This window comes from Athalia rosae, chromosome 7 (genome assembly GCF_917208135.1).
Source record: "Athalia rosae chromosome 7, iyAthRosa1.1, whole genome shotgun sequence".
NCBI classification, from domain to species: Eukaryota; Metazoa; Arthropoda; class Insecta; order Hymenoptera; family Athaliidae; genus Athalia; species Athalia rosae.
In genome coordinates, this window is record NC_064032.1 from 3,097,310 (window position 1) to 3,121,776 (window position 24,467).

The window sequence follows — 24,467 nt, forward strand, 5'->3', positions numbered from 1 at the left end:
ACAGGTCCCATGTATTTCCTCATGTATAACTATGCGCTCGTACATAAAGCTGGGAGGTATATGTACTCGCGGAACTACTTCAACTCGAGACATTAATTGCAAGACGGCTATACATATATACCAAATACGTAATCCATAACGACTAATTATTATTTTATGTATCTAATTTCTATACTATATAAAATTATTGTACAAATATGTATCTGATATACTCAATATTCGATTATCTTTTATTGCAGGTCTATTATAAATGTACAACTATATAGTTAAACAGCATATATTTCTTTTTCTTGTTATATCAAGTTTTTTTTTTTTTTTTTTTTTTTTTCCACGTTACTTTTGTCTCGTCTCACGCCCAACGATTGTGTGATATATAAGATATTGAGAGGAAAGAAAGTTATGAACTAAATTCAATGAAATAGAAAAAAAAAGATCACCGCAATTGAATAATATGGAATTTTCTTTCTTTTTTTATGCGATCAAAAAATTTCATTACATTATTTATGTATAATATCATATATATTTCATTATATACTATATGTAATATAGGAATAGCGAATAGGTGAATAGGTGAATAATATAATGAGTTTTTTTTTTTTTGTCTTTTTTTTCCTTTTTGTTATCGTAACAAGTATATTAATGTATATAATATTTGTGTGTATATGTATGCATATGTATGAAATGAATAATTGTATAGATTATTTAATTAATAATTATAACGTGTCGCGATTAAGCTGTTTCTAATGAAGCGTGAATAGCGAATAATGACAATATTATTATTGATAATATTGACAACAATAATGATAATGATATACTGATAATAATAATTTCAATAATAATAATCTCATGATATATTTAATCATATTTTAATATGAATATGCAGTGTTTTAATTTATATAAGGTTTCCTCACGATCTTGTATAATTCTATTTTCTAATCGTTAAAATTAATGTATTCATTAAATATATTATAATTATCGGTGTATAATGTATTTAATTACTGAAAAAATTTTTTTGTTTCGTTCTCTTTTTCTGTTTTTTTTTATTTTTCAATTTTTTTTTTTCTCCCCCTAAATTTAATACGTCTGTATGTCATCCTAATTTTATTATTAATAGTTTTATTTTCATGTATATGTAATCCCTATGCCCTTTGGTACTGATTACTAATATTATTCATTAATTAATAATCGTTCAATTGATTAATCATAATTATTATTGTTAATAATGTTTTTTTTAATTTCTTTATTATTTGTTCATTTATTTATTCAGTATTTTCAATTATCATATCGCCTCTCGTTTTCATACTATTTCTCGTTCTTCCTCTTCGCCTCTAATTCTCACTCCGAATTGTTTTCAATTAGTTTGATTTCATGGGTGCAAATAAGGACAGTATACAGTGTAACGTGATCATGTTTCGATTCGATATTAGATCCACCCGATTAGAGGTGATAATGGAAAAAAAATAGAAAATAAATGTATATATTATCAAAATTGAATGAGAAATAAAAGTAACTTATCATCGATCAAATTGTGGATACTATTTGTTTCGGATTCATTTATTATTCACAAACTGTGTGAACTCATGAATGTCTCTACTAAACATTTGCAATTGATAAATTTCAATCATTTTATTTCAATTAAACTAATTGTCAGCTGCATTTTCATTTTTCAAGCATTTATCCACATTGTTCGTCATGTTTCAATTGAAACAATGAATTTTCATCATTACTTTGAAATTATATATTATTACTCATTTCAAAGTCTACTCAAGCGATCATTGATTTTTTCCGTTTTTCTTTTTTAATTCGTTTTTTCGTTTTTATTTTAAAATTTATTTTCTCTCAATTTTAATTCTTTCGTTCTCGTTAATAATATCATTCAACATTATAATATCTGTATGTAGTGATTTCACGATATTAGTTATATATAATATATAAGCTTATAGATTTAAAAATACGCTATATTTAATGAATCATTACATTATTATTGTTATTACTGTTATTATTGTTATTATTATTATCATCGATAAATTATGGTGTATGATATTGTATACAGTTAGGATAATAATGGTGTATGTAACGATCGTGACTTGCTTTGGTCTGCGTATAATAAATAACATTTCGTTCGTTTCTGATTTTTCGCAGGCATGTTTCAAATTTTTCATTTTGCTTACGATATTTGTCTTTTTTTTTTGTAGTTTTTACTTCTTATGGCAACGACAATGCTAATCTGCTACTGTTCGAATCATTCTACGAGTGCAGATAATTTTAGCCCCTGGGTCGATACGATTTCATCATTTCGCGAAAGCAAATTTATTATTCTTCGAATGTAATTCTCTTTTCCGTCCACAACGTCAAAATCAACAACCCTTGCAATTGTCAGTTATTGCATTTGATAATTGAACAAATAAAGCTGCAAAAAATGAAGAATAATAAAATCAGGAGAAAAAAAAAAACGAAAGAAAAAATATCAGCCGCAATGCGGGGTAGTAAATGCCGCCGATTGTATGTACAACCATTGAGTATAGGTACAATAGAGAGGTCGGTGCAGAATATTGTTCAATAATTATTAAATATTTTGTAATCGTATCACCCTTTTCATACAAACACTGCAGTGCACCAGCAGATATGGATTTTTACTAATCAAATCATAATTTATTATATACATAATTAATTTTAACGTACTGTATGTTCTCTGCATTTTTTTTTCCTTTCCCTCATTCTCGTATATTTTTTTTTTTATTCTTGGTTTGTAGTTTTCTATCGCTTTATTTATAATAATAACAATAATAACAATAACAACAGTATATGGTGTATTTTAGAATATGCGATTTTCCATGGAAACTAATTTTACGCTCTTAAAACTGCAGTGATAAGCTAGTAGGTATATAATGTATACTATGTATGTACTACATAAGTAATATGTGTATATATTATATTAAATAGTTTGATGTAGTTAAATATATTTACAGATTTTGCGTGAGATTTTTTAATTTTTATTATTCAGAGTTTTCGAATATTATCGATGGTGAATAAGTAGTTATTTAAAAAAACCAAAAACCCAAAATTGAACCAAAAAAGAATCCGAAGCAACCGTTTTATCTAGAAAAAAGAATTCTTCTCTTCTTCATTCATACGAACACAAATAGAAAAAGAAAAATTTATTCGATTGGAATTCGTTTTCGAAAAATTCAAGTAGGAAAAAGAAAGAAAAAAAAAAACTGAAACTTTCGAACGACTATAATTAACAATGATATATTAATAATACAATATATGATAAGGTTTATTGCGTGAATATATAAATGCGATTATTATTATTATTATTATTATTATTGTTGTTGTTGTTTGTTTTTTTTAATATAGTAATAATGCCGTTTTTTTCTTTCGTTTATTTCGGCCGGAGATATTAGCCACGAAGATTGCAGCAACGGTTAAAGCGATGTTGAATCAGTAGAGTCAGCATCGCCGCGAGAACGCACACGGTAACGGATGTGGAGGTCATTCCGGGGGCGGAATTGCATCCATCTTCTTGGCAGCAATAAGTTTTCGTACTCCAGGATTCTGAAACATTTGATAACGTACGGACTCAATTCTGATTTATGTACACGTATACCTATGAGGATTACGAGAAATCCCTCGCCCTTTTCCCTGTAGAATTCGAAAACTGAAAGCAAGGTGAACGGGTGTACAGTGCGTGCGCTGGGAATAGAAATAGCTGGTGAAAAACCGTCATTGAGTTTCGAGACGCAGTTACGCTAATTTTGCCGTAGTGTGAACATCGTAATTTTCGTGATTATGTTTCGTGTACGGTCGTGTATAATCCCCTCGACCCGATCAACGGCGAAGAAAAGTAGGAGAAACAGACGCCAAGAATTAAATTCATACGGGCATTCGTTTCCGCGTAGATGATAATCCCAATTTCTTATTTCATTCCGTTCTCACCTCAGTCTGATTTTGGCCGGGCTGGAGCGCGTGTCGGAAATTGTTATCGGTGCGGCTCACTTGTTAGTCTACGGTGGTGTGTGATCGAGTTACCGCGTTTTTCTTTTCCATTCTTTTCTCTTCCATTCTTTTCTCTTCCAATTGCATTTTCAATTTTTCCTTTCTCGTATCGCGTGTTCCAACGATAATCACCGTTACTTACGAACAATAATTAATCAAAAGTTTCTTCTACTTTTTTTTTTTCTTCTAAATTAATTTGAGCCAATTCGCGTTCGGATTAATCGCCCCTGCGATCGGTGGATGAGTTGCATCGAGTTTGTTAGTTTGCAATTAAAAATAGTGTTGAACTGCGATATCTGAAAATAGTGACGAACATTTTCCATGAGGAGGATTTTTGAACGCTGCGCGTCGATCGGGGGACCCCTACAACGTACGCGCTGCTCAGAGTCCGCGACCTCTGGATGACAACATCGGTCGGTGAGTGTTTTGATATTTTCAGCCTTCTTTGTCCGATATCTTTACTACTTTAAAACTGTGTGCAAAAACATCGCGTACGTAGAAAATTGTGACGAACATATTTTCTATTCTTTTGTCCCTTTTATTCGACCGACTGCAGGCTACATTTTCAGCCCTCGGTTTCCTAAGACGGAAACGATCAGCTACCGCACACCCTGCGCGGAAGGGGTGATCAGAAATTGATGACACTCGATCGTTTTCTCCCACCTTTTTTTTTTTTCGTTCATTTTTACCCAAGTTTAGGTATAGGTGTGTGCGCGCTCAGGCTGTGTACCAAAATCTTTTTTTTTTTTTTTTTTTTGTCGGGTCAAAGAGAGTCACTTGACAAATAGTATCCCTGGAAAAGCCGTTTGACAAAGAAAGGGGAAAAAAAAAAGAAAAAAAAATGTCTCGCGACTAGGGAATGACGTATTGTATAGATTTTTATTCTCTCGCGACTGTTGCAATTTTGGAATCGCTGAGATTTGGAGGTTTTAGGTGTTTTTTTTTTCTCTTCTTAAATTTTGCCCTTTTTTCCGCATCTGTATTTATATGTATTTGCGGAGGAAACGGAATGGCGTATATCACGGCGTGCAGTCTGTGGATGCTCGTGTAAATTTATATACGTTTGTGTACACACACGTGTACATGGGGGTATGTACACAAATGTATGTGTGTACACAGAGAGAGACGTTAACCAAGCTAATCCTTCCTTCATCTCTGTCGTCTAATGGGAATGACGTTTCAGACAAGGAAATTATAATCCCCGTGTCATTCAATCATTGTCAAAAAGTAAGAACAACCGTCTACCGCTGCTACAGTACACCTCATACAGTCGGACACATTTCACGCGGATTCAAAATCGTCCCAAAAGCCTCCGCAGCGTCTTGTGTGAAAAAAAAAAATCTACGAATGAAAAAAAAAAAAAAACAAATTAATTCGAATGAGCTGCGATAAAAATGTTAACGAATAATAAATAAAAAAAGCTTTCGCAGCTCTGCTTTTTTCGCTACACGTTACGTTTACACCCGGAGTGCGAAAAAAAATTCTTTTTTAACGTGCGTCGACAAAAATTTCATCGCAACAGGATTAGAAATTTTCTTTTTTTTTGTTTTTTCTCTACGGCTATCATACATCATTACACCGTAACACACGTGTTGAAGTTTTTTTCAGTCCCCGTTTTTTGATCGAATTATTGTTAATAATTTTATGAAAATACGAGTTTGTGTATCGGTGGATACGGTTGAAATAAAACTACATGCAGCTGAAATAAAATAGCGCGAAATAGGAGCTCGTGGGGATCGAATCCCCTGGCCGGATCGCGAGTCGTACGGCACTGTAGAATCAGGAAATAGGTAAAACTGATGGTATAGGTATATGGGAAAAATGGGCTCGCGATGGTGGACGTTACGTTAACATGCACGTGTCCATACGTATACCTAAGTATGTAGAGATACGTGTTGTATATATGTGTACCTAAGCTTGGTCGTCCTCGGCTTAAAAAGGGGATCTAGAATTGCAAAAATATCGCCACTGCAGCCACTGCAACGTCCCTATTGCTCCACCTATATATACGCGGTACAACAAAGCGGCAACATTTTATCTCAGGTTTACCTGTCCGCATCTATAAATCAAGGTCCTGCAGGATGAGGAAACTTTTTCTACTTCTCTTTCTTTGTTTTCTTTCGTTTATTTATTTTTTTCTATTTTCAACTTCTCTTCCTTCTCCTCTCCAACACGTGCGTGCGGTGCACCTGTACGTTCTGTACACGTTACACACACACACACACGTGTACGTTTATTGCAATAAAGTGAAAAAAGTAGAACGTATTTCTGCAACGCTACCGACATTCTATACCATACATTTTATATGAGTAGCTACCCCGTTCGCGGACGTCATGGGCGAAGAAGTAGGATGAGCGAATGTGCAAAGAAAAGAAAAATTCGAAGGACGGTATAAAAAAAAAAAACAACGATTCCCCATGAATTAGGTATCGCCTGCAGTGAGACAATGGGACACGAAAAAAATCGAAGCGAATTCACGTTTGGACGTTGGGAAAATGAGAGAATTTAATGAAATGCTCGATTTTTTTGAGGTTCCGAAAGTTTTGAGTTTGGAAAAAAATTAAAAGAAAGAGAGAACCCTACGTTCGATTTGCGGAATCTCGTGACACGGTTCGAAAAAAATACACATTAACCATCAATCGATAAAATGCAACCCCCGTTATAATTACACCCTCTCCGTTTCTGATAAATCGCACGTTGTAAATTATCATTTTTTCCGGGTTCTCCTTTTTTTTTTTTCTTTCCTGTATTTTTTTTTTTTTTTTTGATCAATCGTCCGAGAGAATGGTCAATGTCTGTGGCAAAGTGTCCATTCTACCATGGCGGGTCATGTACGCTCTACCCATGTGGTGTTATATAGCCCTTGATATCGGTGAGCCATTTAAAGTTAGATTAGTGACCCACTTAACCATCGCGTTTCTTCTACAGCTGGTAAAACGCTCCCCCATGTCAGTATATGGTATGTAGATATATATTACTTATGTATTTATCCCATATATATATGTATCTGCTGCGCGAGTGCAGCGGTATCGCATATACGTACAGCGTATAAAATACATCGATGAAGTGGAAAAAAAGGCATCACGTCATCCCTGAGAACGGGAGGATATATACACACACATTCACATATGTATATATGTATACATCCCCCATCGATCAATATATGGGGTAGAATGTCGTTAACGTGGTGAGAAAATTTCGATTTATCAAGGGGTCAAAAGGATATTACAAAAGGTATTTTTTCCTTCTCTTCGTTTTTTTTTTTCTTTTTTTTTTTCTCCTCAGCTTTTCCCTTAGGATAAAATCGACGTATACCTATTTTATGAACACGTAAATCTTGGTACATTATAATTTTATACAAGACGAAGGGTCGAATTTTTTGATACCAAATGAAAAATCTGAAAATGCATTTTTTGAATCTACCTGTACAAAGTATGACGTGAAATTTGTTTATTTATTTTGTAATTTTTCACGGGAAGTTGAATTTTTTCTGAATTTTGAATACATAATAGTTCAGGTGTACGAGGTGGGGGGTACCTTATCCTCTCAAACATTCTACGTTACGTATATAACGTCAAAGAAGACGAAGTACGTCAAGCGCGTCGCAATACGCTTCTGATTTTAGTTTGCATGTATTTCTAGTAAAATATATACACAGACACACAGACACACAGGTATATTAAACAGCATGGTCTCGACATCAGAGAGATTTGAAATTCTACCAAGGATCAGGATGAACTCGGGGCGAACGCGCTTGTCTCGTTTTTTCCTCTCCTTCTTCTACCCCTCTTCCTTTCTTTTTTTTTTTTTTTTGTAAAAAGAACTCTTGTCAGTCAACCTTTACGTATATCATCGCGGTGACTGCGTTACTGCAGATCGGGCACGGTGCCATGAGAAAAATGAAAAATCTCCATCCCGATTCGCACACACGTTCGCCCCCTAAATGTCTGGTACGTAAAAAATCGTGAAGATAAAACGAAAAAACTCGTCCTCATTACGGTCCGGTCATCGGATTAAATTTCATCGCAATTAGAGTTCAAGCGATCGAAACAACTTTCTTTTCGTCCAGATATCGCTTTTGATTTTGTCACCGATTTTTCGTCGCTACGATTTTTTTTTTAACTCACCTTTTTCGTGACAATCCGGCACGCAATCTCGTACTATGGAACCTTCGCTGACGTATTTCTGAAACAAAGAAATGAGAATGTTTGTCAAATTTCGAAACTTAACAAAATTGAAACAGACGAGAAACTCGAGTTCCGCAATTTTTCCACGGCACATGCACACGGTCGTCACGTAACGTCGGCCAATAACAGATCGGATCGATCGGTTAAACTGAGCGAATTTTCTTTTTGATTATTAAAAATTACTCAATGTCGAGAAACGGACGTAGTTTTATATACATATATACCGTGTGTTCATTAAATATAATCAAGGTATATACCCACGTCTACTTTGAACTTTAATACTCGGGAATCTTGAAAGCTCCGGCGAAAACTTTCCTCGAAAACTTTCGGACTAGAGAGTTTAACCTCGAGTGGCTCGTGATGGTGGTGATTTCATCGCGCGGGGATGTGCGTACAATAGTTTGCCCCGGATTTTATCTACCCGGAGATATGACGAGCGTGTTCGCGTCGTGCGAGCTCTAATAATTATACCCCCGCGATGTGCGGAGAATCGTTGAAAATCATCGACACGATTCGTGAGACGAGCAAGAAAAAAGAAAAGAAAAAAAAACTACGAAACTCTATCGGTGGACGAATTGTAATTTCACCCAAAAATCGAAGGCCTTAAGATCCTTTCGATTTTCGAAGCGAAATTCGAGTCGTCCGGTCGCCCAGTTGGAATGCACGTATCGTTCTCGAGAGAGAGGGAAGATATATTTTTTTTTTTTCTGGTTTTATTTCTGTAACCGGGCGCCCTTAAATCACAATTATGGTCATATTATTTGCAGGAGTTGCGAGTTCGCTATTCGAAAAGCGTAATTTGTTTTATAATACGCGTAGTAGGAGTAGGTATGTGTATGTATACATATACAATTTTCAGGACAAAGCTTCGGTCGGGTAATATATCTTATTGTTGGCTTCATCGCGGTAATTATACTCGGACAATAGATATAATGGTTATACCCAAATCCTGCAAGCTGCCGGACCTTTTTGCAATTATATATATATACCGCACATAAAACCTGTGAGTAACGAGTCGAGGAGAGAAAGCCCATTGTTTCTCTGCCTATAGTATAGTTATAAGTGTATTATTTTGCCTAAAGAAAAGTAGTGGGAAGCAAAAAGGGGAATAAGATAAAAAAAAAAAAAAAATTAAAGAAGAAATCGAATAAACCGTATTAAATGCGGAGGAAAATCGGACCTTTTTACTGAAAAAAATTCATTTTTTATTACACCTAATTTTCAAGCGTCAGAAAAAATCATCTTACTTTTCCGCAACGCGAAAGAAATAAATTTTTGACGTTTATCCAATTAGGGATATTTTTTTATTTTTCTCGAGCTCACGATTCGAAATTTTTTTTTTTTTTTCCCAATTCAATTCCGACCCTTCATTTTTAATTACTCAATGGAGTTTATTTTTGGTTTTCTTTTCTCTCTGTTCTGTCGCATTTTTTTTTTTCTCTTTTTTCTCTTCGTTCCGTTATAATTTTAATCTCGTTAATATCTTCTCCAAAGAAGGATGAGACATCAATGAGAGAAAAAAACAAGAAGAAAAAGCAAAAAAAAAGATAAAGTACAAATCGTAATCTTCTCGAATACCTTCTACACGTGTATGTTTTTTTTCTTCTTTATTTTTATTTTTTAAAATTCAAATTTTTTGTTTTTTTTTATCAAGTAACAAGTGTACTGCATATTTATACGATATACAAGATAATATACACAAAGTCTTCTGCTACGAGAAGTTTAAGAGGTTCTTATGGGTTAATTTAAATGGAATTGCCGCACTGAGAGTTTTCAACGAACTGGAAGTTGGGAATGACATTAATACGGAAAAGATGAAGACAAACGAATACATAAATCTTTGTAGAAAGCTTTGATATATCTGCCGTGCTTTTATTCGCGAAACCCACGGTGACGATGAGACCGTACTCTACGTTATGTACATGAATTCAAACAATCTGTACTTTGGAAATACGAGTGAGAATCTTTTTTTTTCTTTCACCAAAAATCAAGCAGATTCTCTTCTCTTCCTTTTTTTTTTTTTTTTCTTCAATTCTTACCGTGGCTAGGTGAAGACGTAAACCTACATTATTCACGTGTTCATTTCATACGGAATGTGGGATACAATTTCTGTGCGACATATTCCAACAATAAGATACAAGGAGACGAAATTCCTAAGGTGCATCGCAGAATCGTAGTAACTTTTGGAATTCAAATAGACAAACAGTAGTGGGCCTTGGAAAATTGAAATTTTCGAATAATCTAGGGGGAAAATTCCTTTGCGAAGGAGTTGTTACACGGTCGTAAAATATACGTGCGTTTGCGCGAATAATTTTACCCAACCGTCGTCTTATAAGACCCACCTCGCATTTTCTGGTCGGATGACCCAAGGGAATTATATATCCATTTATTTTACTTATGTACGAGTACATAGTGCGATACATAAAGTGAATAATACATGGGACGCGTACGCACGTACTTCGACTTCGTAAAAAAATCAAAAAGCAAAAACTGAGGGGAAAAAAAAAAAAAAAACACTTTCCAACTACGATTCGGGGTCGGGCTTGCAAGTCTTGCATATTACATGCGGGTCACTCTGTAGTAGACGTACGACTCATGTACTCGAACATTTTCAAGTTTCAAAAGTTTCGTCGAGATTTTTTCCTCGGGACATTCTCCCGTCGAGATTATATTGTAATTAAATTTTTTCGTCGTTCGGACTCCGTAGAAAAATTAAACATTCATTCTTCTCGTACACGAGTACGCAACGTCCCGGAAAAGGTTGAGCAATGATCGGGGAGAGAAGAAGCTTTCGAAGCTTTTTGAATTATACATGGGGTTCGAGGTGACTTGGAGAAAAAAAAAAAAAATAAATAAAATGAAAGAAGCGGGAGCTTTTTTAGGGTCCTCCTACGTCACGTAGGAAATACAGCGACGGTGATTGACGGAAAATTAGAGAAAGAAATTAATAATTAATTTAAAAAATATCGATCGTTTCGTGCGGGGATTTTTATTGTGTCTGACGCACAATGAAAAAAGGGTGATGGTATTTCAGCGTTCGTAATAAGTTATTAGCAGTACCTGGGAGCTATTGAGAATTGACTGATGAGTTTTGAAGTGGTTTTGACCCTTCGACCTTTCATCAAGTTTCTAATTAGTATATGGTACCTATATAGGGTGGATGGATATAACTTCTCCCTCGCTCACCCCCGTACCCACCCCCTCCCCCTCCCACTCGCCCTCCCGATTTCAGCACCAATTTTCGGTTTCCCTTATGTACGTATAATTCCCTTCACTCTTTCCCTTTTCGTGACCTGTGCATCAACCGACTATAACCGCCGTAAACTTGGCATCGCGCGCACCCCTATACGGCCAGGAATATTATCTAGTTCCAAACTATCAAAACTTATGTTTTCCTCCCCTCGTACCCTCGTTGCATAATCACTTTAATTATAATACATCACGTCATCCGGCGACGCCGAAATTTTCGAATCTTCGACTCTCCGCGCCGATAAAGTTACCACACCGTATGCCCGTCAAATCTGTATCGCGAGCTTTTCTTTTCTTCGCTTTTCTTTCTCAGTTAGTTTTTTTTTTTTTTTTTCGACAAACTTTTATTCAATGTCCTTTCTTTTCTTCACTACTTTTTTCCGCCAAGTTTCCTCCTCCCCCCCCCCCGTGTTTTTGTTCTTCATATTCTTCTACATAATATATAACACCGCAGTAAAACAGGAAACATATGAATGTGAGCTGGAAGAAAAGCGAAAAAAAAAAAATAGATATAAAAATTCTAGCAGAATTGTATAATAAAGCGGTTATATAAACCGCGGATAAGTTTATACTTTTGTTCTCTTTATTTTAATTTATTTTATTCCATTTTTTTTTTCTCCGTCTTCTCCTTCTTCATTTTTTCTATTTCTTTCCCCCCCTTTTTTTTTTTTACCGCCCCACAATTTAGGAAGCTTACCCCGCAGAGGTTTGTACCTTATATTTTATACCACGTTCGGGGGATCCACGTCATGTAGGTATATACGTGCCAGGGCGGTGGTAAAAAAATTTGTAACTTCATCCTCGTATCACAATTTCGCGTATGTACGTATATTATATTACTCCCAACGTATGAATCTGTATGTGAAAATTATCCCGCGGATATATATTTTTTTTTTTTCTGGTACTACGAACAATAGTGGTGATTAGACATTTTCGAGAACTACTACCACGTGAACGGCGAATACCGAAGCGAAGTTGGTAAGCAGCGAGCCACTTCCCTTTTCCTTCCTTCGCCAGTTTGACGTAGTAGAAACTTATTATACATGAACGATGTGTACGCTTACGTAGAAACATGTATACGTATACCTACTCACAGGGGTAGAAGTCGAAGTACAGCCTGTTAACAAGAAGTGATCGCCGTTGCAACCCTCCGTGCGACCCTCATAAATCTTATTTATTACAACAACTATTTTAATGCCCCTCCGTCGCTTAATTAAGCGTATGCGATGTGACCGGACGTTTTGAATATTTCGAATTTTTTTTTTTTTCTACACATCTTCCATCTTACACGTATCGAATTACACAGCTATAGTTTTGGCGAGCTGTATGTAAACGTGCGCGTTTACTCACATGTTAATTTTCCGGAAGTCTGAGGCATTTTAGTTTTTAATTTTTTATTTTTTTTTTCGTTTCGTTTCGTTTCTTTTCTTTTTTTTTTTTTTTTCGTTCAAAGTTACGACGAGAAACTAAATTCACTTCGTTTCATACGTCGCGTGTATGATCGAAGTCCCGGTTTACCGCAGCCACAGCCAGCACCGGCTGCCCCGTAATATACGCGTATATGTATATGTATATTATATATACATATATAAATATAGTTGTACGAGTTATCCCCTTGCGTAAAGTTGCGGGGAACGAGCGAGCGAGCTATTGAAAGCCTTTTTAAAAAATGATCGTCAAATTAAAATTAATTAAGGAAAAGCGACAAGAGGGGAAAAAAGTTGTTGGGGGAGGGGCGGGGCTACAGTAGCCGGGGAAAGGGAAATTTTTGACGTTGCGTCTGTCGATTTTATGTCTAGTGCATGTATCGTATACTCGTGTGTAACGTGCTCCGACTGTGGAGCAGAAATTGTTCGGTTGAATAAAAAGAGAAAAAAAAAAATTCAAACTAAGAAAAAAAAAAAGGAGAGAAAGATATCGAATACAAAAGGGGGATGAAGCAGACGGACCAAGAAAATGAAGGAATCGTGTAAAAAGTCGGAAAAAAGGAATAAAGAAGGGACAAAAGAAACAGGCAAAGCGAAGAGGAGGGGGGGGGGGCAGAGGGATAATAAAGTAAAAGAAAGTAAAAATAAGGTACAAAAGAAGGTAATTGACGATAAGTACTTCGCGATCCGCGGATTATAAAACGACTCTGCAATTTAGCTGTAATCCACTTTATTCCGAAGGAAATATACGCGAAACTCTATTGTGTAAATAGGTATACGGACAGAGGTGTGTGCGCGGGCTATATACACCGCTTTAAAATTGCCCAATTCCTTTTTCTTCATCCTGACCACGTAGGTATCAAGAAAACTAACCCGAACGAATTAAACTGTACGGTGGAAAAGAGCGAAATTGTTCCGTCGGTACAACGCGAGGACTTTTATCGAGGATCAAAATGATCGAGGATATAATAAAATTTTACTCGATCAACGCCATAGGTGGTCGTACCGCAAATCATAAAAACTCGTCAACTGTCCGTGGAAAACAATTATAAATAAATACGTACGTACGTGAATAGGTACCCCAATAACGCGAAGGGGATCTCTGATTGATCCCCAGGAATATTTGAGGGGGTGGGAATCGATCGCGTTTCAATTTACCGAACGAACCGGTCAGCGATCGAAAACCGTTCGCCTCTGAAATCTGAAGCACACTCGTTCGTAGCGAACGAACTTTTTTTTCTCATCATTCTCCTTACTTCGCTCCCTCTTTTTCTCGTCCCGTCTCCCGCGGGATGATAGAAGAGAAATTTGCTTAACGAGAAAGCGAGATCTCAAGGGGCGCGGATTTTTTTAAATAAAAAAGAACTTTTATTTTCTTCCTTTTTCTCTCGCTTTTTTTTTTTTTGATTCCCCCTAATATCCTCGACACCTCAATCTACGACAAAAAAGTAAGAGAAAAAAAACAAAAAAAAAACTGTTGGATCGACTTTGCGTAGCTGATTAAAAAAACGTATTTTTTAATCGATCCGCGTGTACGAAAGGTCAATCGGAATTAGATCGGTCGTGAACGGTGACAGTTTTTTTTTCCCCCCTTTTTTATTTTTGAACATTGTTTTTTACTTCCATTTTCATTGCAATTTTCGTGACAAATTGAATATTGGTAGGTACGTATGTACATATGTACTGCACATACATATATGTAAATACATTTCGTAATAGACAAGGAAATAGATATAGTAGAGTCTGTCGAGAAGGTAGATAATATAACTAAGGGTGTTCAATTCAAACCAGTATCGAGGTTTCTGTATCCTTAACATATTATCCTTGGTACCTTTATCGTTATATGCGCTCCGCACCGGGAATATACCTACGATTCTATAACCGAAGGTATAACGATCGACTTTCCATACACAATATCTAGGCCCCTTTTCAGACGCGAAAGAATTTCAAACATACCTATGCACGTGTGATAAAAATTGGGGTATTCAACCTTCGAAGGACCCTCATTAAATTTCATACTCTCGTCGTCGTCGCCACGTTTTACTTCATTTTCGAAAGAATTATTTTTTGGTTTTGAGAAAAAAATATTCACCAAGAAAATTGAATCTGATTTCATTCATTCACCTATGAATATATCGACGGTTTTTTGAGTTACGATTTTCAAAAAAGAAAAAGAGTTTGCGTGGATGCTTTTTTAAGATCGTTAACTGCAGCAAAATTCGAGTATTTCGTATTCAGTTATAGAGTAAAGAAAAAGGGATATGGGGTTTTGTTATCGAACATTTAACGTGACCGCAGACATTTCATATTTTCACTATTTAGTGGAGAGAGTAGGTATATATATATATATATATATATATAACGTACGGTCGGAGAGAGACCTTCCTGCAGCAGCAGTTCTAAAAACCGCAAAACTGGCAGTCAGCACACCCTGGGCTTGGCGGCAATTTCCCGTTTTACCGTCAAAATGGAACCAGCTGCAAGCCCTCCCACTTTTTTTCTCTTTTTTTTTCCTTTTTCCTTCTTTTTCGCGTGGCTTTTGTGCGGAAATTTTATGACGCAAAATACACCCGAAACGATATTCGAATTTCCGTTTACACGGTGAATTATGCACGGGTCTAATGCGCTCTATAAAAATTATACTACCCACCGCATTGTTCTCGTCGTCTTAAAAATTGCTCACGTCTCGATTAATCGTCGGGGATTTTCTGTGGGGGTGAAAAGGACGACTCTCGAAAACGTGTAATTAAAAGAACTGCCGAACGAAGAGACGAGAAGAGACCGAAATTTTAGTCTCGAAACCGCAAGGGTTGAAATCGGGTTCCGGTGGTACGACGTGTACGTGTACTCGTACAATACAACGTATATAAAATACATAACTCTGTAGTACAAACCGCAGGTAGGAGTTTTGTACGAAATGTAACGTGAGGTATTCGAAGCACGTACGCTGTAAAATCTGAAAGTCTAAATTTCGGAATACAATCACACCCCACTTAAAATTGCAGCGCAATAGCACGAGGCAAACTCACGAATTTCGGCTGTTTTGTTCACATTTTATCAGAGTATGACATTGCGCTTCGTAGATTCTCGGGTTTGCTTCATTCTTTGTCCCTCATTTTTTTTTTTTTTATAAAATGATTTTCTTTTTCCGCCTTTTTTCATTACACGGGTCACCGCGCTCGAGGGTACCGAAATCTTTGTGACAAATTTTTTTTTTTTTTTCTGCTCTACGTAGGTAGGGATACTTACGTATACACAGAGATAATTATGTCATAAAAACTGTGCACAGCAACAAACTCGCGACCATAAACTAAAATAGTTGAGATTAAAACACCCTCGGTTGGTGTACGTGCAATAAAAACTCCCCCAAAAAGACACCCTATGAAAATAACCTTCTTTTCTAGCACCCCGATGTTTAAATTTTTTTTTTTTATCTCCTTTTCTGTCAATCTCCACTTTTGCATTATTTTTTATAATATTTGTTCCGTCATCATTGTGTTACAATTTTTTTCCTCTAGGTTCATTCAATCTTTCCTTCTTCCAAATAGGGTATAGCTGTGGGGGTCTGGTTTTTTTTTTTTTTATTTGGTAAATTTTTCGATTCTCTTCACTTTCTCTCCACCGGCATCGCGTTGGGTAAACTCGCTACAGGGACTTTGAAAAATCCCCTTGGACGCGATTCTCTTTTTATAGGCGTGTCTTACATTTTTTCGGGGTGGCGTAAGCCCTCGAGAAAATTAGAGACGTAGAGGAAGAAGGTAAAATAAAGAAGAGGGAGGGGGGTGGGGGGGAAATAAAAAGAAGTAAATTATACCTAAGGGTTAAATTGACTCGGCTGACAGTGCGAATGCTTATTATTTCGCTGCAGGGTTGCGGTTTGTCGCGTTCTGTGTATAGATATATATATGTTTTTCGTTTCGTTGGTTCGTTTTGTCGCAGAATTGGGGTGCTATTATTAGCCTCTCAATTACGGGGGGCGCTTGTTTTCCCTACGCAGCTGATTGTTCCGAGCTTCTAGATGCTTTGACGCGACGTACAAAAAAGAAAAAAAATAAAGTAATCGTAATAATCTTCTATCTCAATTCTTCGCGCTCCGTCGTACGAAGGAAGTTGGAAAAAAAAAACGTATAGTTTCTAGTGGACGACATGAAAAAAGCTGGGCTTTTTTTTTGTTGCAGAAAAACATGCAGGTTTTCGATTTTTCGAAGCTGTTCCTGGGTCCAAAATACTTGAACTGTGCGTTCAGATCTCTGTGTGGGGAGAAAAAGCTTTCTTTCTCCTTCTGGAAAAGCTTTTTTCATTATTTTTTTCCTTCAACTCGTATTTTGTTAAAATTTTTCATTGCGATCCCTCATTAATTTCATTGTTTACAGCGTAAACAAGGGTGAGAAAATTTCTGCCGTCGAATTTCCGAAATATAACGATAGAGAATCGCGGTGGACAGCGAACTACGTACACAGAGAGTAAGGGTGGGGGTGGAAAATAGTTTTTTGCTTTGTTTTTTTTTTTGTTTTTTTCTTCTTTCGTTCCAGAGTAGTTGGGTGGTATCCTCCACATCGGTGTGGACATACCGCGACGAAACACAAAGCAGCCGAAATTATACGTAGATATATATATGTATACGTACATTATGTACACAAATATATATATGTATACACGTACGCGCGTACTTATGTGTATATATGTGTGTATAAAACGAGATTTGCTCCAAATTGTATAATTTAACGAGCGCGAGAGAGAGAGAGAAAGAGGGAGGAAAAACACGCGCTACAACAACTGCACGAGGGGTGGGAAGCGAATCGCCGCAAAAAAGATTAAAAAAACAACAAAAAAAAAAAAAGGAAAAAAAATAGAAACAAGCTTCGGTTACCAGCTGTGCAGCCGCCCCCTCCCCGCCCTGCCCCGTACGAAAAGCTCTGGCGTAGCTAGCTTGCGGCTACAATTACGACGGTATTTGCTTTTTCTCATACCACGCACACTCGGAGCTTGTGCAAAGCTCATTGTCAGCTGGCTTTCCAGAGTCCCTACCCATATCCGTTGTCCACCGAAAACCCTCGCACTTAGCGAGCTTACTTTATCCCGTTGTACGTATATCTGTGCTTTTCGATAAGAAAAAGAAATGAATAAAAACGCATTCCTAAGCGACTAAGAAAAATGTCTAGTAGGAAAGCTTTTTTTCTTTTTTTTTTTCTTCTCTGCTCACAGTCGTTACATCGTCTGGAAATAATTGAATAATTTTCACACTCTAATTTGGTTCAGAACAGAGGTTTGTAGAAAAATTTATGCGTCTTTTTGAACCCACTCAGCCCCGCAAGCTCTGCTCGATCTTTCTTCAAATTTTTTTCTTCTATCGATCCTGAAAAAGCGAACGATGGTCTGTTCTCGATTATTTTTCAACGGAGCTTTTTTATTTCAGATTGTCCTTACGTAAGTAGAATTTTTTGATTTCGCATGAGGTCGCGAGTATCGGTTGAACGTGACGAGGATTATCGAAGGGGGGGAACGTTGTTTGCACTTTACTCGGCGAGGACATTTTCGTAGTAACTACCCTACCCATATACACATACCCGTACCATATATATCATTCATTCAAATGAGGTTCCTCCCCCTTCTCTTCTTTGCCGACCATCAAACTCCCATCCGCCGTACCCACCGACTAACCACTCGCTTTCTACTCGAAGCTTTTTAGCTTTCCTTCCGAACTCCGGAAACCGTTCGTACGGCGGACTCGTGCTAAGGGGGGGTCACATTGAATCGCGGGGGATGTATTTTAGGTAAAGGGGGTATGCTTTTCTCTTCCCCTCTCCTTCTCTCTCTCCTTCTCTCCAGTGGGTGATCGGCAACCTTGCGGAGGTTTGAAATGTCCGCACGTTTAATCTACACCTATACACGTTCCCATTCACTAGATCGTACCGCAAGTGTTCGCAGGATCGCGACCCGGTATCTATAGCACTGGAAGGACTCCGGCCGCAGTGAGCTTTTAACCCTTCCAAATGTACGTATAGATGTAGGTATATGCAAAATCCACGCTCCGTTTTAACCCCATGCGACTCGATGAGAGGGTGATTTTTTTTCTGTCTTTTTTTTTTTCTCCTATTTTCTTTTTAGCGTTTCTCCGGAAGACAACGAGGACTAAAAAAGCTACGGTTAACGATCAATCGCAAGCTCTCCTTGTTTCATTGATAAATGAACTTATTTTCTTCATTAATTGATTTTTATTTTTTTTTTCTTTACAAAGGAACGAGAATGCGTGTTCCGAATATTTTTGAATCTCGTTGAGGGTTTTTTCTCCCTTTTTTAGTCCAGTTGAAAAAAATAGAAAAAGAAAAGGTGAATTTTGGGCTTTCAGATTATTTTCTAATGCCCGCAGTGATCGTCGTGGGGAAAAAGTAACCAATAGCTCCCCTGCGGTCGAGTACGCTAAAACCACCCCTTCTGAAAAATCGAGAGAGAGAGAGAGGAATAAAAGCAAAAAATTAAAAAAAAACCTTAATTACAATTCATAAAAAAAAAAACAAGATGTCCCCGAGGCGTGATACCCAAATTTTTATTTCACGCAACTGCATTCGAGATAATAATCTTCCCTCTTTTTCCTTCTTTCTTTGTTTTTTTTGTTTATTTGGCCGGTTTTAAATACGTTACAGATAGGAAGTCTCGTGCTCGGTAACGAAGAGGCTAATCGAGGTACTGATTTTTCATGGCTTTTTTCTTCTCCCTCTTTGTACAAACTAAATTAGCTTGTCAATTAATTTGTTTAAAAATGTTCAAAGCCTTCGCGAGGTAGGGAAAAATGTCAAAACTTTGCAGAGAGGGCTTTTTTGCCTCGGTTTTTTTTTTTTTTTTTCTTTCTCATCGTTCACGAGCAGGTTATTCGTCGTCGTGAAAATTTTTTTAAACCGAAAAACGACGCTGCTACGGATTACGCAATCGTCTTCACCCGGTCCAAAAAATATTCTTCCTTCGTTTTCCCTCTTCTATCGCGCTTTGTACAGGCGTGAGAAATACCTATATCATTCCTACATCGTTATCGATGGAATCTCGACGCGTCGAAATAAAGCTAGTAGAAAAAAGTCAATCTTCCGCGAGGACGTCGGAAACCACAGAACGTCGCCGCGGAAGAGTTTCGGGGGTTGATCTCGAGTGTTTCCAAAAGATATACGTATATAATATCCCGGTAGGTTTTCGCTCTTTTTCCTTTATCCTTTTTTCCTGTTTTTTTTTTTTCTCTACTCGCTATCACGACCTCTCGGTATCCTCTTTATACGGCGTCGATGTTCTCCGGACCTTTGGTTATAAGGTCGTCTTTTGTCCCGATTCGCATTCTTCACAGTCTCTAACAGAGGACTCGGCGTCCGAACTAGGAGGAGCTTTTTCACCGCTCCGTTCAAGAATAATCTGTGTAGATAAAAAAAAATTTAAATATGAACAAAATCTGACCGAGATACCGCCGCTCATTGTTAAAAACTTGTAGAAGAGACGGTGCTTCGTTCACGGCTAGATCCAAACGTTCAGATTAACCGTGAAAATGGAATTTTTCGCATAGATTTTTCTCCTCCAATCTCCATTTTCTATTCATTTTTCGTTGTGTCGAGAAAAAATCGACCTCGATTCAGGGATTCTTTCAGGGATCACCTTCTGATATCTTTTAATTTTTTAAATAGTCTCGTGATATAAAAGAAGTTACTGCGGGTATCTATTTGTCGAAACGTCTCGGAATAGCGAATTCGAAACGACATCGGTGAAACGGAGGGCGTTTAAATTTTTAGAGTGGCCCATCGCCGCGTCCGTCATCTTCGGAATTGAAGTTTCGTCTTATTTTTATTTTTTTTTCGTTCGTAACGTAAATACACCGTTAAATAAATACGTATGTAGAACTATGTATGTAAACGAATAAATAAATGGCGGTGGCTGTTTATATGAACACTTCGCATATCCATGGAACGCGGTACTTTCGCGGTAGCGCATCCGTACGCCAGGACGATATCCCTATCGGCGTGAGTTATCGGCTTTCCAATTTATTGGATCGGAAACGTACGTAGGTACGTAGGGTAGGGTAGGTAGGTAGGTAGGTAGGTACCCGCCACGGATGGGGATGCACGATATTGGCATAAGCATATTCGAGTAGACGGGGAAAAATGTGGAGGTTGGGTAGCTGGCTACCTTTTTTTTTCATTTTTTATTTTTTTTTCTCTCTTTTTCTCGTGTATACAGACACGAGCGGAAGGTGTGCGCGTATCACGGATAGAGGATGATGCGCGTGTGTGTATATATATAATATTGGAAAGGTGCCGTGCCAAGAGAACATGTTATATGTATACTTTGTATATGCATTGCATTTCATTCGCGTTACAACGGTAACGGAGCTTTTCCCTCTAATGAAACGACCGACGGCGTCGATCTGCATTGAAATTGCTGTACGTAGGGGTACGTACGTACGTACGTACGGTACGTCTCTATAACCATCCCCGTGCACCAAAAGCGGATCCGGTCTAGGACCCCCACCGCGTTATACGACCGTGCGGAAAAGGAGCCCTCCTTTCCTCCTCGGTATACACGCCATTCAAAAAACGTCTTCAGCATTCAAACGGCTTATACTTATCCTCAAAAGTTTCATCTCCTGTAGGTAAAATATACATCCGCCTATAGTCGAAGCTTCCGATTCAACGAGAACCTTCTTCGAATTTCTCCCTGACTTTATTTTGGCCTCGTTATTCGATTTCCTTTTTTTTTTTTTTTTTTTTTCTTTCACTATTTTCCGTAATCCAAAAGTAATTGAAAAATCAAAATATGTCTTTATTCCTTTTTTTCCTCATCAATCTCAATGTTTTTTTTTTTTCTTAATTTTGGAAACCTAATGACTCGCCGGTGAGCTTTTTATCGCTGAAATTATCAAAGCCATTTCGAAATATGATGTCTACACTTTTTTCTTCTTTTTTTTCCGAATAATTTTTAGGCGCCAAACGAGCCAACCTTTCCATAATCTATAGGGTAGGTAGCCTCGCCGTTGGTTCTCGGGTGTATATGGGATCGTATTTTTGGGTGTAAATTGTCGGGTAAATTGGCTGCGGTAGTTTGTGATGGTATAGGTTAGCGGGTGAGTCGCATCTGGTTCCTAGGTATACAAGTACCCCTGTAAATAAGATCGAGTCGGTAACCGCAGGATCGTAGAGGGTGTAACCGTATACCTGCGCTGGTGCCGATGGCTAAAGTGCTAGCTATCGGAATATCCTTTTTCTATAAGGTCTTCCGAAAAAGGTTTTGCCGCTTCAACCGCCTGCGTCGAAATACAAGTGGATGTGTCGACGGAAGCGATAATTTCCAAAATTTTTTCTAGACATTTGTAAACGCGTTCTCGTCGCAGTCGTTTTGGTTTTTGGGGCTTGAGGCCTTCTTGCTCGAGAGAGAGAGATTTCCAGACGCAAAATCATTCTTTACCTCAAGATCGATGCGTATAGCGCAAAGTACATTCGTTATTATTGGTTTTTTTCTTTCATTTCCAAGTCCCTATTATCATAAATCTTCGATGGGGTTTGATCGAGAACGATATCAAGCATGCTCAAGTATGATAAAAAGAAAAACGAGTGCTCTCAGTGGCGTGAAGTATTTTTTTTCTCTTTCTCTTTCTGTATTTTTTTTCATTTTTTTTCAACCTTAAAGACGACGGAATTTATTCTATGGATATCTTTATTCAAGTTTTAGCGGTGTTACGCGTTCCCGCGAACTCGCGAACGTACAAAGCTACCAGCTACGAGAACGTGGACGAGATGATCTTTTCCCGACTCATCGATCCTTTTCGGGTCAACATTTTCTCCGGCGTTGTGTAAAAGCCCCCGGAATACAATCAACTCTCAATCTCTGCCCACTGTCGCGGAAGTGAGATCTCTCTATAAAACTAACTTTTGGAACAAGTTCAGAACTGTTGTCATCTAACGGTTAGACTCTGCAAAATAAGGGTAGTAAGGCTCAACGAGAAAAGATAACTACGTGTGTATAAAAATAACCCCCGCACACCGTCGGATCCCTTTTATCGATAATTTTTTCTCATCTTCCTCAGTTTTTCTTTATTTTATTGTCGTTCGATTCTTCGCGTCTACTTTTTTTTCTTCTTCGACCAAGCGATACGATCGTCGACGCTCTTTTTTCGAAGGACTATCCAACCGATATTCGTGTGAATCCAATTTTTTTTTTTTTTGTAAGCTTTACAAGGAACCTGAGATTTTTCATTTAATTTTTACCACGTTTGAAAGAAGGAAAAAAAAACGACGCCGGAGAGACGGCCGTTAAAATTTAAGTGGCAATATTATACCCGGCTGCAATCGACGGATAGTCGATAAATTAATTCGCCAAAGATTGAAAAAAATAAAAATAAAAAAAAAAACAGAGAGAGAATGAAGAAGAGGTAAAAAAATTTACAATATTCAGAAACCAGATGAGGTTTTTGTTGTTTTTAATTTTTTACAGAACGTTGTTGAAGTTGTTTCAAATATTTAATTACGTATACGTTACACGATACACCGTACACAACGAGTACGATTCGAAAGTTGCTTTGAATTTTGATATTTCGATGCCGAATTCAGCTGGAAATTCATAGAACGTGCAAGCGTTATTTGTTCGGGAAAACTAGGCGTGCGCGGAAAGGGTCCCCTTTGGCGCAGGTGTGTCGGACGAGCACCGGTACACACGTGTATATATATTCATGGAACGACGTATGAGCTTCGCGAACTAGGTGTAACACGTTTTATAAACTTTGGAAACTGGGTAAATCCGCGATTCGCACTATTTCCTAACCGCACCGCGCGTCGCATTTTCAGCATGCACACGCCACGTCGATGACCACAGTACATTTTGAAAAACGCTGGAAAATTTTTTACGTCTCGTTATCCTCCGAAACGATCGCGATCCAAAATTTCTCTTTTTTCTTCTCGAAACGCAAAAAATTCGATCCGCATACAGCATAGAATTTGAAGTGGGCGCTTGATGATGAAAACGACGACCTTGATAATAACCGCTAAAGATGTCCGACGATTCGTTATTTTCTTGCGATCGGGTTGATTCGAGCTTGCGAAGAACCTTGCAGAGAAAGAAATTGGCAGAATCCTTTCTGGGGGTGGAGGGCAGGAAGGAAGGAGGAGGAGGGAGGAGGCTGTGTTTGTTAGCGATGTGATACGTTGAAAGCCGGGGTTGCTTTCCGGGCGTCTAACAGCTAGCTAAGGGATATACCGGAGCGGAATCACGAGAGACCCCGTGCAAAGTTGGGGGTTGACGTGTAGCCCTCGGCTTACGATAACATCAATAACCGTCTTGGTTCGCTTGACAAAGGAAGTTTTCGTTGTGCGGCCCCCCGCCCCCCGCGAACGCTACTACTGTGCGCGCGTGTCGGTGTAACCACTATTAACAGATAGATTTATTGCGCCGAGACAGCTCCGAAATTCCTCCGTTGTTTTCCATCTCTCTCGCCGCAACGTCGCGATATGTCCGTCTATCGGCTCACCGCCCGATACCGACCCATCCCGAAACGCCCTAAGAACCCGGAGTGGTTTCTTGTCGGTGGCATCGCACCGAGAGGACTCCTCCTCCTCCCCTCTCTCGATTATATTTCCGTTAC

At 37.9% G+C, this 24,467-nt stretch overlaps 1 protein-coding gene across 2 annotated transcripts in view; it reads right to left on the reverse strand.

The window, feature by feature from the left end:
• Positions 1–200: 200 nt before the first annotated feature.
• Positions 201–24,467, reverse strand: part of LOC105682879 (lymphocyte antigen 6G) — a 50,456-nt gene continuing 26,189 nt past the window's right edge. For both annotated transcript variants that reach the window (XM_048657952.1, XM_048657953.1), the window contains exons 4-5: positions 8,127–8,184; positions 201–3,558 (exon numbers count right to left, since the gene is read on the reverse strand). In XM_048657952.1, the coding sequence (XP_048513909.1) occupies positions 3,404–3,558; positions 8,127–8,184 (213 nt within the window). In that variant the 3' untranslated portion in view covers positions 201–3,403. The remainder of the gene's footprint in view (positions 3,559–8,126; positions 8,185–24,467) is intronic.